Source organism: Lycorma delicatula, chromosome 1 (genome assembly GCF_047948215.1).
Source record: "Lycorma delicatula isolate Av1 chromosome 1, ASM4794821v1, whole genome shotgun sequence".
Lineage (NCBI taxonomy): Eukaryota > Metazoa > Arthropoda > Insecta > Hemiptera > Fulgoridae > Lycorma > Lycorma delicatula.
Window position 1 is genome coordinate 340,324,409 of NC_134455.1, and position 14,824 is coordinate 340,339,232.

At 30.1% G+C, this 14,824-nt stretch overlaps 2 protein-coding genes across 2 annotated transcripts in view; both read right to left on the minus strand.

Moving 5' to 3' along the window:
* Window positions 1–14,824, minus strand: part of LOC142317897 (uncharacterized) — a 95,188-nt gene that overhangs the window by 78,007 nt on the left and 2,357 nt on the right. The window contains exons 2-3 of the mRNA XM_075354436.1: window positions 13,736–13,872; window positions 12,968–13,180 (exon numbers count right to left, since the gene is read on the minus strand). Coding sequence (XP_075210551.1) covers window positions 12,968–13,180; window positions 13,736–13,872 — 350 coding nt within the window. The remainder of the gene's footprint in view (window positions 1–12,967; window positions 13,181–13,735; window positions 13,873–14,824) is intronic.
* The window catches only part of LOC142334333 (uncharacterized), a 96,862-nt gene that overhangs the window by 60,798 nt on the left and 21,240 nt on the right, over window positions 1–14,824 (minus strand). The window lies entirely within an intron of this gene.

The window sequence follows — 14,824 nt, forward strand, 5'->3', positions numbered from 1 at the left end:
ATAAACTTTTTTAATGCAAGTAGATATCTATAATTTGATTGTTCATGATAATGTATAAATGAGGTGAATGAATGTTTGTAAATGTCTTGAAGAAGAGAAGCTCAACAGCAAATGTTAACAAATATTTACTTCATTCTTCTCTTAAATGATTTATTCTTAAAAATCTTGAATTTTAAAAAAGGTCAGTAGAATGTAAGTGGCAAAAATGGTTTAAAAGGTTAATTGTCAGAACATTTGAATGATTGTTGGGTTTTGATTAAAAAATTGAGATTTCATCTGTTACTCTAAGTATGAGGAGAGTTATGTACATTGTTATTTGTAATGGACCAAGCTAAATCTCTGAGCTGTGAAAATTTTAAACGTAAATAATTACATTGGATTTTATTAATATGCCTAGTAACCGGCTGCCATTTAAGTCCTGATTGGATTAGGGATGGCTTGGTAAATAATAATCTTTGAACTAGAGACTTTGAAGAACCCTTTTACATAGATTTTGTTTATCTTTTCTGGTGTCAAGTCCCTTAGTCATTCATTACACCATCATTCTGTACCTTTATCTTTGAATCTGTCTTCTCCAAGGTATTTCATGGGTTTTAACTTGATGCCGGCTGTGCATGTAGCTATTATAATTACAAGGTCATCCAGAAAGAAACCAAACATTTGATATTCCATATCATCATATTTGCCTATTCATTATTTCACTAGTGGTGGTGTGTCATTACAAACAAATAAAATATTATTTTTAAAGAATCCTACTTGGTTTTTAGAAATAAAATTTTGTTTGTCATGATACTTGGTTTTGTTTCCAGTCTGCAAATATGTCTATAATGAGATTGTACATTTTTTCTTATATAAAAAAAAGATTAAAAGTTAGGAAGAGCAACTTGTTTGTGTAATTTTGCTTTAAATTTGGAAGATACTTATAGAACCTGATGAATTTGGATCTAAATTTACAAATTTCATTATAAATGAAACTAACTATAACAATATATATGTGTTACTTAAAATAATGGGTAACGGGTTTTTTATGTACATTATTCATGTTGTTAATAAATATTTAAGCGTAAATTAAGTTTTATCATAACCGCTGATGAGTTTATTTGATAAAACAAAGTATTCCAAGAATTAATTAATGTCTGACTATTTGAGGTTACAATAATATAATTATTAAATATACTAAAAAAATTTCTTGAGTAGTTTAATGACTTTATTTTTTCATCTTTGGATTAATTTTTAATAAAATATTTATAATAGAATCCTTTAATATAGTCATTGTTTTAAAATTAAGAAAAATAATATTCTCTGTTTTATGTGTTCACTGAACGTTTTTCTCTTACTCTGATTCTTTTCTTTTAGTTATCAATTTGAGAAAGAACGGTAAGAAAAATCTCTCCTTTTCATGTGGAAGGTTCTGAATTCAAATCCCAGTTATTTTTTATATGACGGGCTAAGAAATGCTACTATGCCAGAGGAGGTAACTTAAATAGTGCAGGAGGTGCTTGATGAGTATTAGATGGAAAGCACTGCCGGAAGTAAGGGAGTCTACTGATGGTGCGAGGAGGTAGCAAAGCTACATAGTGAGTGCCTCAGAGCAAGAAGGCGACTGCAGAGGTTGTTAAAGGGTGGTGACCACCCAGGCATCTTTCATGCTAGAGGGATACTTAATGAAGCCAGGCGTCTGTGTAGGGCAGATATTAATTGGGCTAAGAGAGCTAAGCGGGCTGACCAGCTCAGTGAGGTTGATGGTGACATGTGGGGCAGCAGCTACAAGATAGTAATGAAGAAGTTTGGTTGTTCCCTCCCCGTTCTGGCATGAGAGTACCTGGTGGATTGTTTGGAAAAACTATTCCCAAAGGCTTTTAGTTATCAATTCTTAGTTATCATTTCTTAGTTATCTTTTAGTTATCAATTTGAGAAAGAACGGTAAGAAAAATCTCTCCTTTTCATGTGGAAGGTTCTGAATTCAAATCCCAGTTATTTTTTATATGACGGGCTAAGAAATGCTACTATGCCAGAGGAGGTAACTTAAATAGTGCAGGAGGTGCTTGATGAGTATTAGATGGAAAGCACTGCCGGAAGTAAGGGAGTCTACTGATGGTGCGAGGAGGTAGCAAAGCTACATAGTGAGTGCCTCAGAGCAAGAAGGCGACTGCAGAGGTTGTTAAAGGGTGGTGACCACCCAGGCATCTTTCATGCTAGAGGGATACTTAATGAAGCCAGGCGTCTGTGTAGGGCAGATATTAATTGGGCTAAGAGAGCTAAGCGGGCTGACCAGCTCAGTGAGGTTGATGGTGACATGTGGGGCAGCAGCTACAAGATAGTAATGAAGAAGTTTGGTTGTTCCCTCCCCGTTCTGGCATGAGAGTACCTGGTGGATTGTTTGGAAAAACTATTCCCAAAGGCTATCGAGTGCCTTGGCGGGAAATCGCTCTGGAAGTTTCACTGCCTGTCTTTAACCGGGATGAAGTAACAGCTGCCGCCATGCGCGTTAGGCAGAGGAAGGGCCCTGGACTAGATGGCATCACCATCTAGTGATGCAGTCCAGGTCCTGGTCAATGTGGTCCCGCAAAAGCTACAATATGCTGCCAACTACTGCTTAACACATGACTTTGTGCCAGATGCTTGGAAGGTTGCTATTGGAAAAGGGTAGGGATAAGGATGTTTATGTCACTGGGTACCGTCCCTTTGTGCCTACCGAGAACACTTGATAAGCCATTTGAGCGCCTTCTCGTGGGTAGATTGACGATCGAGTTGCATGCCAGGGTAGTTAGTATGGTTTTCGCAAAAGTAGGTCCACGGTGCTTACTCAATAATCAAGAAACAGGTTCACAAATTTAATAAGCTTCTAATGAAAACTTACCCAATTTTTCTCTGTTCTGGTCTGCTTTCAGAAGCAGGGTAAATGCCTACACCCTCCCATATTACAGCTTCATCACACATTTAATCAAAGATCTATTCTCATCCTAACAGCAAATATCTGAGCTTATTGGGACGTCATGCCAAAACACCTCCTTGGTAGGTAGTAAGCACCCAGGCAGGCCCCTAGCTACACAGGTTGCTATTCTATAATAGCATCAGACAACCTCAGCCATCCTCCGCAGGGCTAAGAATCTAAGGAAGCCAGCAACTATGTTCCACTGCCTTTTGGTCTTCCAATTTACTTGCAGATCAAAAACAAAATTTATTCTCGCAAGCTTTCCAACTGCTTTAGTATGTTCAGCTTTGTACCTGGATCAAACTATAAAACACGGTGCACATCATCAATGGCCCTACACATGGTGAAGCACCATGTCCAGAAAGAGATTGTGTAGTATGCTGATTGGGGGAAATCCACCTAACAACCTGAATATATTTTAAAAAATCCTAAGCCATCTGAAAAAAAAAATGTTTTCAAAAACCTTACATCTGGGTTGAATGAATACTGCACATGTAAACACCTCACATGTTTCACATGCATGAATAATGTAAAATATCAGACCATTTATAATGTTTAAATAAATATTTGAATAAAAAAAAATCCCTTCCGCACGCTGGAAGACAGAGGTAGATTTCATCAGTGTTAAAAAAAAGATTTTCACCTTAAAGTTAAGAAAAACTTCAAATTTACTCAATATGACAATAGTTGCACATGTTTAGCATATAACGTGCCCCATCTTTTTACACCTTCAGGAGCATTTTGGTCATCCCTTGTCGTAAGGGTAGGTCATATCAAAAATTGTTAAAGAACAGAAGTTTTAGGTAATGTTTGGAGCACTAACAACCACTTTAAACCGATTGCCTACTGTGCCTAGGGACAGTCGATTGCCGACTGTGCCTAGGGAGGGTATAACTTTTTATCTTCAAAACTACATTTTTACACACCCTGGGCCAATGGTTGGCGATATCAAAAAACTTTACTTATATAAGTTTTAGGCCCTTATCCATAGAGTAGTAACAACTATAAATGAATTCTATATTTTTCTTAATAATTAAGTTATAGTGATATTTTGTTATTTCGAAAATGCACCCCCTTTTCTGATTTTGAACATTAATGAACTTAACTGAGATTTTGTGACAAGTTAGTTATTTTTAAGGAACAATTTGAAAGTGATATATATATATATATAAACTTTTGAGCTGATGGTCGTTAAGATGTGTAGAAATTTTCCAGAAATTGAATCATTGTACCCTTTAGAATCACTAACTTTATTATGAAATCTACCTAACTCATGTAAAAAAATTAAGAAGTCAGGTATGAAATTTTTCATATGCTATATTTTCCATTGGGCTAATGACCTTAGCAGTTACTGCCAGTAAAACTAAAAAAAAGTCAGTTATATTTAACAATGATTAAATAATAACTGAACAGTGATCAATTTATTTCAAATTTAATTTTATTAGCATTTCATGTAGAAGTATATTACTTTTTGCTACATCATAACGCTTACATAAAAATATTTAAGATAATAAATTTTTTAATATAAAAGAAACAACCACAGCTCAACTTATCAAGAGAGAGTAGATAGAAGAAAAATACTTTATTGACTATATTACGAAAAGTAAGAGATTAAATAAGGTAAACAGAGAAGGAAAAAGGTTCACATTTAAGTGTATTTAGCGAGCTTCACTAAATCACTAGTACAAGAGAAAAAATAACTATATAATAAAACCGTTAAACACAAGGAGATATAATTTTACAGTAAAAAACAAAAAAATCCATTAAGTTTTAAAAAACAAAAAAGACAACACCGAAGAGTTCTATTATATAGAATCTAATACGACTTAAACAAGCACCTAAAACGATATACACAAGGAGAGATTTTATTTTAGCGTAAAAAAAATAAAAACTACAAGGTAAAGAAAACTCGTTAAGTGTAAAAAACAAAGAGGTTGAAGAAAGTAAAAACAACTTAAACCGAAGAGGAACTTTTAACAAGTAAAGTTGTACGAAAATCTAACAGAGTAAAATTTAATTAAAAAGGGTACACAAAAGCACCAAAAAGAAAACACTGAAGAGTTCTGTTATAAAAACTGTAGTAGGATTTAAACAAGAACCTAGGAGGAACTAAACTAGGAGAGGCTGTAATTTAGAGTAAAAAACAAAGAGGTTCAAGAAAGTCAAAACAACTTAAACCGAATAGGAACAAGTAAAGTTATAAAAAAACCCAAGCAGAGTAAAATTTAATTAAAAAGGGTATACAACTGTTTCTTTTGTCTCATCCATTTAAAAAGTAATAATAAAATACTGTAAAAAATTAATAGATTTCTGCAGAAAGAAAAACAAAATAAATTAGACTGAAGCGATTAAAAAGGTTCTCTAAGACGTAGGAATTGTTGAAACATTTTTAAAACAAGATCTGTTTAGAAAGTTAATTTTCAATCACGAGTTGGAAAATAGAACAAGAAGATGGTCTGGAAAGAAATAGACTAGAGAAGAGAGAGAGAAAATCAGTTAAAACAAAAAAAAAAATGCTGCAAAAAATTATCATTAACATTGTCCATATTGCCTAACATTATAACAATGACATACCATTAAATGTAGAAAAATGAGATTTTTATAAATGAAACAACCTCATAATAATCTACTTTTTGATGTGAGGCCACCACATTTAAACCCCCATGGCTGGGACACTAAAAAATTTAAATGGAAAAGTTAAGACTATGCAGATTCACAATGTTGGTCTGGCAAAGAGGGGGTAGCTTTAATTTAGTTATCTAACTGGTACAGGATAAATGCATCTGGTCATAATATAATACAACCAACTGATCTTATGAAAAGGAATGGTGTACATTTTAAATAAAAAAGCAATCTGTTTTTGTAGAACTTTATTTGATTAAAAAATAAATAACTTTGAATGTACATATGAAAATATTCAAAAACATAATTTTTAAATAATAAGAGTATATAAATATAGTTTAATCCACTTAAATATTTAAGTGGAAGGTTAAGTTTTCATTTCACATACATATTGTAAAATCAGACTACATAATTCTGAAATCTTTTACTTTATGAACAAAATATTATTTCTTAACATCACATAATAATCACAATTTATATATTATAATCATTTCTAAAACCGAAATTTAAATAAACTAATTTTTTTATTACAATAAAATACTCTATTTCATAAAAAATTGAGTACATATAAAATTGAATAAAAAATATTATTTTGCGATAGTAAAAGTTTAGCCAATAATTTTGAAAAACTGTTGAAACTGCTAAAAATCCATAAAAAAGCACAACTGTTTGTAACCAGTAAATAAACTAGAAAACTCAAGTCCCCTGAATAAACAAGAAATAAAGAATAATCTGATCTCAAAAAAATAATAAAGCATCCGGGTGAGGACCCAATAACTGTGTAATTTTTAAAATTATGATTATTAGCTAATTAATCAATGATCTATTACAGAAAATATTTGGAAGACAGAAAAAATCCTGCACGAATGGCCAGTCTGCCCCAATTCATCCTTAACACAAAAGAGGAGACAAAATTTACAGTGGAGTCAATAATTACAGAGGAATGTTTCTCCTTTTAGTAACCTTTAAAATCTTATAAGACTTGTAGAGAATACAAAGAAGAGAAGAGCACATCAATAAACAAGTTGAGAAATATATCAGGGTGGGTTAGAAATAGAAGATTCTGTGTGGAAAAAATAAATACTAAAGAAGAGATTTTTTTGCCTTTACAAAAGATCGGGCAAGATTCAAATAGAAATGGTAAATGTAATTGCTGAAATATATTTCTTAAAATCTATAACAAAATATTTCTTAAATAGATGTATCAGAATATACCAGTAGCAACAAAGTATTATCTAATCTTAAAGATTCTTAATTTTTTTAGGTTTTAAAAAAAATTAATTTTTTTTACATTTTCTGATATTATATATTTTGAAAAATATTTTGGTAAATCTACAAGCATAAATTCAAAATAATTGCAAAGTTATACACATTTAACTCTTAATTGCTGTCATCTGGTCATTTTTAACCTGAGACGTATATTTTTGTTGGCTATGTTGCAATGACAGTTGCTACTTCCCCGATTTCATTGTCCACTCTATTCAAGGGTGTTTCAAGGCCAGCTATAGTGCCATGTACAATGAAAACTTTCTAGTTTATTTTTTACCAGTGTTCACAATCAAACCGATGATAGTAGCAATGTTACTTTTTTTTTTGGTAATAAAATCGTCATTGTATTTTTTAAATTTTTAACAAATTATGAGTTTACTGAGTATAAGTACTCTTGTGAATGTAGTAAAAGCTTGAATGAAAATGAAATTGAAGATATCTTAATGAACTGATGATCTGTAGGAGAGTGGATCTATATTTAGTGAATATGATAGCGATAGTGAATGTGACATAGAAAGTCCTGACAATGTATGTGAAATTAAAAACAAAAACGCGATGAGTGTATCAGATGAATTGTTGAAGAGGAAATTAGACAAAAGTCTGTTTATGAAAAAAATTGTTATAAATTGGGTACTGAACTTATTAGTTCAAGAACTTAGGTTATTAGGACTCATCTTTCTCAAATAAAAGAAACTGCTAAAAACTTGAATCTCTATTAATTCAATTTATTATTGGGAATTACTGTTTACTGATGAAATGTTATACATTATATTAGAACATAAAATTATTAAATTATCACTAAAACTACTGCTTCGCAATTTCCTTTGTTAATCACGATAATTATGAATTAAAAGCTTTAATGGACTACTGTATTTATTTGGTATATTTAATTCTAGTAAAGAAGATGTGAGGAATCTACAGAAAGTGATGGAACTGGAAGTGTTATAATCAGGGAAACCATGTCCCTTCAGCAGTTTTTATTTCTGTTAGTTTTAACGACACTAAATTACACTCCAGTACATGAGATGGTGACAAAACTGCTCATATTTTCAAATTATTTAAAATGTTCCTCTCAATTGCCAGTAATAGTATATATGCCAGTAAAAGTATAATATTCGTAATAATTTAAACAACTTTTGATCCAAAATTAATACCAACAGTATATATATATATATATATAAAACCAACAATAGCCATGTTATTACTTTCCCACCTTTATAGTTATATAATGTACTACAAAAAGGAAAGTATTCTAATTGGGTCAATTTTCTGCATGTCAGGTTAATTTGCAGACAATTCATGATCCCCTCTAATCAAAAAACACAATTTTAACAGAAAAATTACATTTCTGAATTCCAGAAATGTATATTTATTGACCTGGTTTTGGTTGATATCTCGAGACTGGATGAAACGATTTAAATGAAATTTGGCATGGTTTATGTATATATATTGAAGGGGGGGGGGGGGGTTTGATGCCATTTAATTATCACAGGGAAACAGGAAGGATTTTTTTTTGTATTAGATACAGAAGGTGATTGAAAGTGCTCAGACAAGTTTATCTGAAGAAACACATGCACAATATATAAACTTAATATAGTTTACCATTGCATTTAATCAGACATTTTTCAAACCAATTTTAAAGTTGTAACTTTCTTCGAGACTCAGCCTGCATTCCCTTTTATGTATTTAACTGGTCTATCAATTTCTTCATATACACACTCTACCTCATCATTATGGGCACTTGTAGGCATATAGATGTTAACAATCATTGTTGGCTTAGGTTTTGATTTTATCCTTTTTACAATGAGTCTTAACGCTAAGCTTTTTGAAATACTACACTCTTTTCTCTATCTTCTTGTTCATTACAAAACCTACTCTTGCCTGCCCATTATTTGTTGCTGAGTTAATTATTCTAAAATCAACTGACAAAAGTCATTTTCTTATTCCCACCAAACCTCACTAAGCACAAACTACATTTAACCTATCCATTTCCCTCTTTAAATATTCTAACCTACCAATCTTTCTAACATTTTTTTTTAGATTTCTAACATTCCATGCTCCAACTCGTAGAATGTTATTTTTTAATTTTCCGGTGATCCCTTCCTTAGTAGTCCTCACCCGGAGATCCAAACAGGGGACTAGTTTACCTCTGGAATATTTTACCAAGGAAGGCTCCTCTATTTTTGGTACATGAAGAAAGCTAGATTTTCTTGGGAAAAAAACAGCCGTAGTTTTTTATTGCTTTGAGCTGCGCAGTACTCGAAAGATTGAGTGAAGTAAAATAAGAACTTATCTACAACTTTTGGTCTAATGTGTCATGACAGGATTAACGTAACACACCTGTGATGTTTAGTTGATCACACCACTTTCATAATTATTATCAGAAATCAATAAAATAAAATCCATACCATAAGTAAAGAATTTTCCTCCTATTCTTAATATTTTGGAATATCTTTATTATCTTTTTAATAATAAAAATGTACAAAAATGAATTTCAAAAATATAAATGGAGAGAAATAATAAAAAAATGAATTTTAAATTGTTTCACTTCCTGAAATCCCACTAGCACTTATTTTATAAGGGTATGAAGTTTGTGGTAATTCGGGTGAAAAAATGACATGTAAAGCTCTGTTGTCAGTTTCACCTTGAATCATCTGTAATCTAGTAGTTACTAAATTGGACCATGCAAGTCCTAATGCTGGTACTAATATTGATCTACAATTGTTGTTGGATGAGAGAACTAATCTGTGAAATAAACAATTTTTATTATCAATTTATTTTAAAAAAGAGATCCACTGAAGAGCATGATGAAATGAAATAAGACTAAAATTATAAAATATTCTATGACTTGCTTCCAAAATACTGGAAATTATCTTTTAAAGCCTTTTCAAATCTAATTAGAAACATCTTCACTGAAATTACTACTGGTATAGTAAATAGTATCTAGTTTAAAGGGATTAGAAAGCACACCTGAATGTAACTGAATAATGTATTTGATCTATCTTAAGTTCACTGAAGTTTATTTCAGATCTTGTGGCTTTGTAAATTTCATATTGCTATAGTATAAGGGCCATTCAATAATTAGAAATAAATGGCAACAGCAGAAAAACTGTAACAGAATTAACTGCAATTTGATATAAACAGATATTTTCTATGTCAGTGGGGCCAACTTTGATGTAAAAGTTGGCCACGCTGATGTAGAAAATACCGGCTGTTAGAAAAGGATATTTATTATTGTAACCTCTTTTGCTTTCTTGAAAATGTCTGCTTCATTTGAAGCATGAAGTGTGGAAGAACAGTTTGCTGGGATAAAAGTTTTCATTTTCAGAAGCTGAAACAAACAGAAATTCACTTATGGATAATAAAAAGAGTATTAACTGTTAAAAATTTTTAATAAGAGGATTGAACAGTTTAAATCTTTTAGACAGATATAACCGATTTCATCATAGTGGAAGTTTTACTGATGTTTTACAAAAATTCTAATAATGATCTTATTCGCAAGGACAAACTCATAAAAATTTGGGAAATTGCTGAAATTTTTAATGTAATTATCACCACTATCCACTTCATTATCCATAATAAGCTGAATTTACCCCAAACTATGTTCAAGGTGGATTTTAGGACAGTTGACTCAAAATCATAGCGATATCTGAATTCACATTTATGTCTTAAATGTCTTTAGAGCAAGGTAATTCTTTCTTAAATCCCACAATAATTTATCTTGAAACTTAGATTCATCATTTTGCATCAGAGTTTGTCTGCCAGGAAAAAATTCAAAACCAACATATCACCCAGTTAAATTATGCTAATGGTGCTTTGGGAGTATGAAGAGGTCCAATTTATTGTGATTATTTGGCAGAAAAGTGAGTACTACTGTGACACTATAAAGTAAAGTGAATCTGTAACATAGAGAAAATGTCTTGGTTCTCTCTCAAAAGGCATAATTACGCCCATTCCCAAACCACTGAACAGACATGGGAAGCTCAAAAGTTGGATGGGGAGGTGTTGCCACATCTTTACAGTTCCATGATATAAGAACATTTTATACACCAAGAAAGTTCACATAAAGATCGGACAAGTGTCTAAGTGTAGTCAGATATGCTGAAAAGAAATATTAGTTTCATTGTCATTGACAAATAATAGCTTTTCTAGTCATTTGTCTCTTTAATTATTGAATGATCCATATATATTGAGATCTATCTTAGTTTCTATGTGTTATTTGTAAAATTTGCATGTTGTTTATTGCCTGTACATGTGATTACACAGACTATTGTGTACAGGCATCTAGAGTAAAAACTTGTATAAAATTACCTTTGCGATCCAGGTGATTTTCATAAAATAAAACTACATGCCTGGTCGAAGGAAAATACATTATTTATGATGATTGAATTCCTACAGCGTCATAAAAATATTTCCTTTTAATCAAAATTTATTTATTTATTTATTTATTTCTTTAGAAGCTTACTGAACTTTATAATCAATCTTGACTCTTTCTTGTTGGGGATATAAATCAAACTCGTTGGGTTAAAGGGAGTAAAATACGATTTGATTGCAATATTATCAAAATTTTTCATTGTTCAATATTGCTAATCAATTTCTTAAATTCAGTGGTAAGTAGCCCTGTAAAGGTGTAGAATTATTTGACAGCTTTACTGCACTTGCAGGTGGTTGTACTACTTTTAAGTTCATTTAGATTTTTCTTCAGTCATTATTTTTTACTTATTTAACCAAGTAGTGATAAACATATATTTTTCCTGTGTAAATTAAGATGTTGGTGATGTATAATTATAATTTTATTATGTAATCTATTTTCAATTTTAAATCTGATACAACAGAGTATTTTTCAAGTCTTTATTTTATTTGTTAACTAGTCTTATAATTCAGGTTTAAATATGACCTAATATACACAAGAAACCAAGCAGGTTTTCTTACTTAATAAAACTGAAAATATTACGATTATTATACTTGAAGTATAGCCATTTAGCATAAAAGTCACCTGATCTGACTAATATTCACAATAGCAACAATCAACATTATTGGCTTTTACAACTGCTTGTATATTCATCACTGTTATAACTTACAGTGATGAATATTTCCTTCACTTTATTTATAAAAAAAAAGTGAAGGAAAAGGAAATTTTAGTAATTTATGTCCTCAGTATAAACATTGTACTTTTAATCATGCTTCATTCTACATGTGTGAAATCTCCTGCTGTCTTATTAATCTATGCTATTGGTCATGAAAAATCCACACTAAAAACTAAATGTGAAAAGCTGTTTAAGCAATTTAATTTATACCTTTAATCAAATTAAAAGATGAGTTACTATTATTAAGTTAAGTAGCAGAAAATCTGTTTCCTTTTAGTAATTTAGAAAAAGTAAAAGGAATCTTTTCATAAATATCCAGCTAAAACTTTAGAGGAAATTAAATTTCTATCAATATCATTCATTTAACTGCAAATGCCAACTGTCAGGAAGCTAAGATCTATAGAAACATGGATTTCTTGAAATTCTAGGACTGGTCAGGTAGCAAAGTATTTATCTTGGAGATGATTAAAATTATGAATTATACATCATAATCTATCCAGGTTTAGCCTACAGATCGGACATGTTATTGAAGTATTCCCATTAACTAAATCATTTCTTTTTATTCTCAAATGATTTAGATTTCTACATTCTTATTCCAAATCGGTCAAAAAAATTGATAAACTGACAAGCTTGAGAACTATTAGTAAAATATCTAATATTTATCTGACAAGTTAAACACATTGCAGCCCAATTGTACAGTTTATTCTTAATGATTTAAGGAGCAGAATATGCAATGTGGTTTCATGAAAATTGATTAGAAGTAAAAGAGGAATGAGTAAATTGTTTGATATTTATAACAGAATAATTAAAATAACGTTTGAAAAAAGTATGTAGAAATGCATATAAATTCATGTGAAGCACTGACATATTAGATATTGAGCTCAGTTATGGTGACTGAGAAGAATGCTAATAGTGAATTATAAACAGATTAAGAAATTACAATATTCTAAGGAAATTATTTTATAATGTTACTACAGAAATTTGATACGTTTTGATCATCTGGTCATTAAAAGCTGTTAGTAGCTTTAAATATACATATTTTTAGCAATCTTACCTGGTTAACACATAATACAGATACATGGAATTGATTTGCCAATGAATGGAGCTGCAGACCAACAGTACGAAGATCTTTTGCCCTTGTAGCCATATCATGTTGATCATAATCAGCACGAAATACAGCTGTAATTGAATCAATTACTACAAGACCAATAGATTGCCGAGTAAGTAAATGTGGCAACTGAGTCATTACACACTGTTTTAAACCATCCTGGTAACAATATTGAAAAAATTGATCTAATAACATTCATTATAAAATGAAAATTCTAGTCTAATTATAGATTTATACTATATATATATATATATATCTATTTATAAAATTGTAATACAACTAAATTGTGTTTTAAAGAATTTATAATACTTTAAGCAGATATATATATTTTATGGGTAACATACTCTCTGAGAATACATTTCTCAGAAGATTAAGAGATATAAAAGTTAAATACATAAAAATTTTATGTAATGTTTGGACATCATCTTACAATGAAAACAAGGAGTTCTACTCCTCTTTTGACTACTATATTTTTATATTACTTAAACATTCCACAAGCAATTAAATAAAACTTTCAGTTTTTTTTTACTTCTAACAAGAGTTCAGTAACTTTGACTGCAACTATTGGGATGTAAAGTTAAATCTTTTGTGATACTGTGATTTACTGTTAGGGAATACAGTTTAGGAAACATTTTAGTGTAAGAACTTATTACAGAATATAAAAATAATGTTATCTATGTATTATTAATGGATTTGAAACATAAATATACTAACAACATCTGCAATGTGTTCTATGAAAACATTATCACCCAATTTTTTTTTATCTTCATGTGTACTTAATGGAAATGTAGTAAACAACTGTTGTAGTCTTGGAGAAGGAAATTTGTATTCGGTACATATATAAACAGCACCTATAATAATCAAAACAATTAATTTTTTTTTGACACCATCATAAACAACAGCCAAATAAAAATATGTTCTATTAATGAGAACTGGTCAGTTATATATATATATATATAGTATTTAAAAACTACCAGTTAACTACATATAAAGCATGATTGATCTTACCTTCAATCTAATAAGGCCTTTTCAAATCCTATAGATTCATCATCAGTTATTAAAAATACCAACATTAGTATTGAAATACTTTGTCAACAATGTCAAGATTGATTAAAATTATTAGTCTGATGTTAAAATTCTAATTTTTATATTTATTCTAATTTTTATATTTATAAATATATTTCTTCAAATGTTCCAATTTGTTTTTAACATTACGAATTTCTAATATTTTAAGATTATTTACTAACTCTAATTTTATGTCAATTTGAAATCAAGTGATCTGCCATATTTGAAAAATTTTGTTTTTATTTTTAAATGGTCTTACATGTTCTGTAAATCTTGCTTTAAATGATCTATCAGTTTTACCTATATAAATTTTGAGCAGATAATTTGTTAAATTGGTAGGCCTGTATAATAGAATTTTAACTTCTGACTAATAATTTTAATTAATCATGACATATTGACAAAGTATCTCAATGCTAATGTTAATTATAGTATTTCTAATAACTGATGATGAATCTAAAGGATTAGAAAAGGCTTTATACGTGTATATCTGGTGATTTGTAAATGCTAATTCAACTCACAGGATAACATGTTTAAAAAATTAATATATATATATATATATATTTATTACTATTTTACTGAAATTAATCTTTTTAAGATACATATTGTTAAATAACATTTAAATTTGATTAAATACACCACCTAGTAATGAGCATACTTTCATGAAGAATTAAGGTAAGATGCATCTCATCTTAATATTCTGTACTAGGTGGTTTTTTAATAGAATTTCAGTATATATAG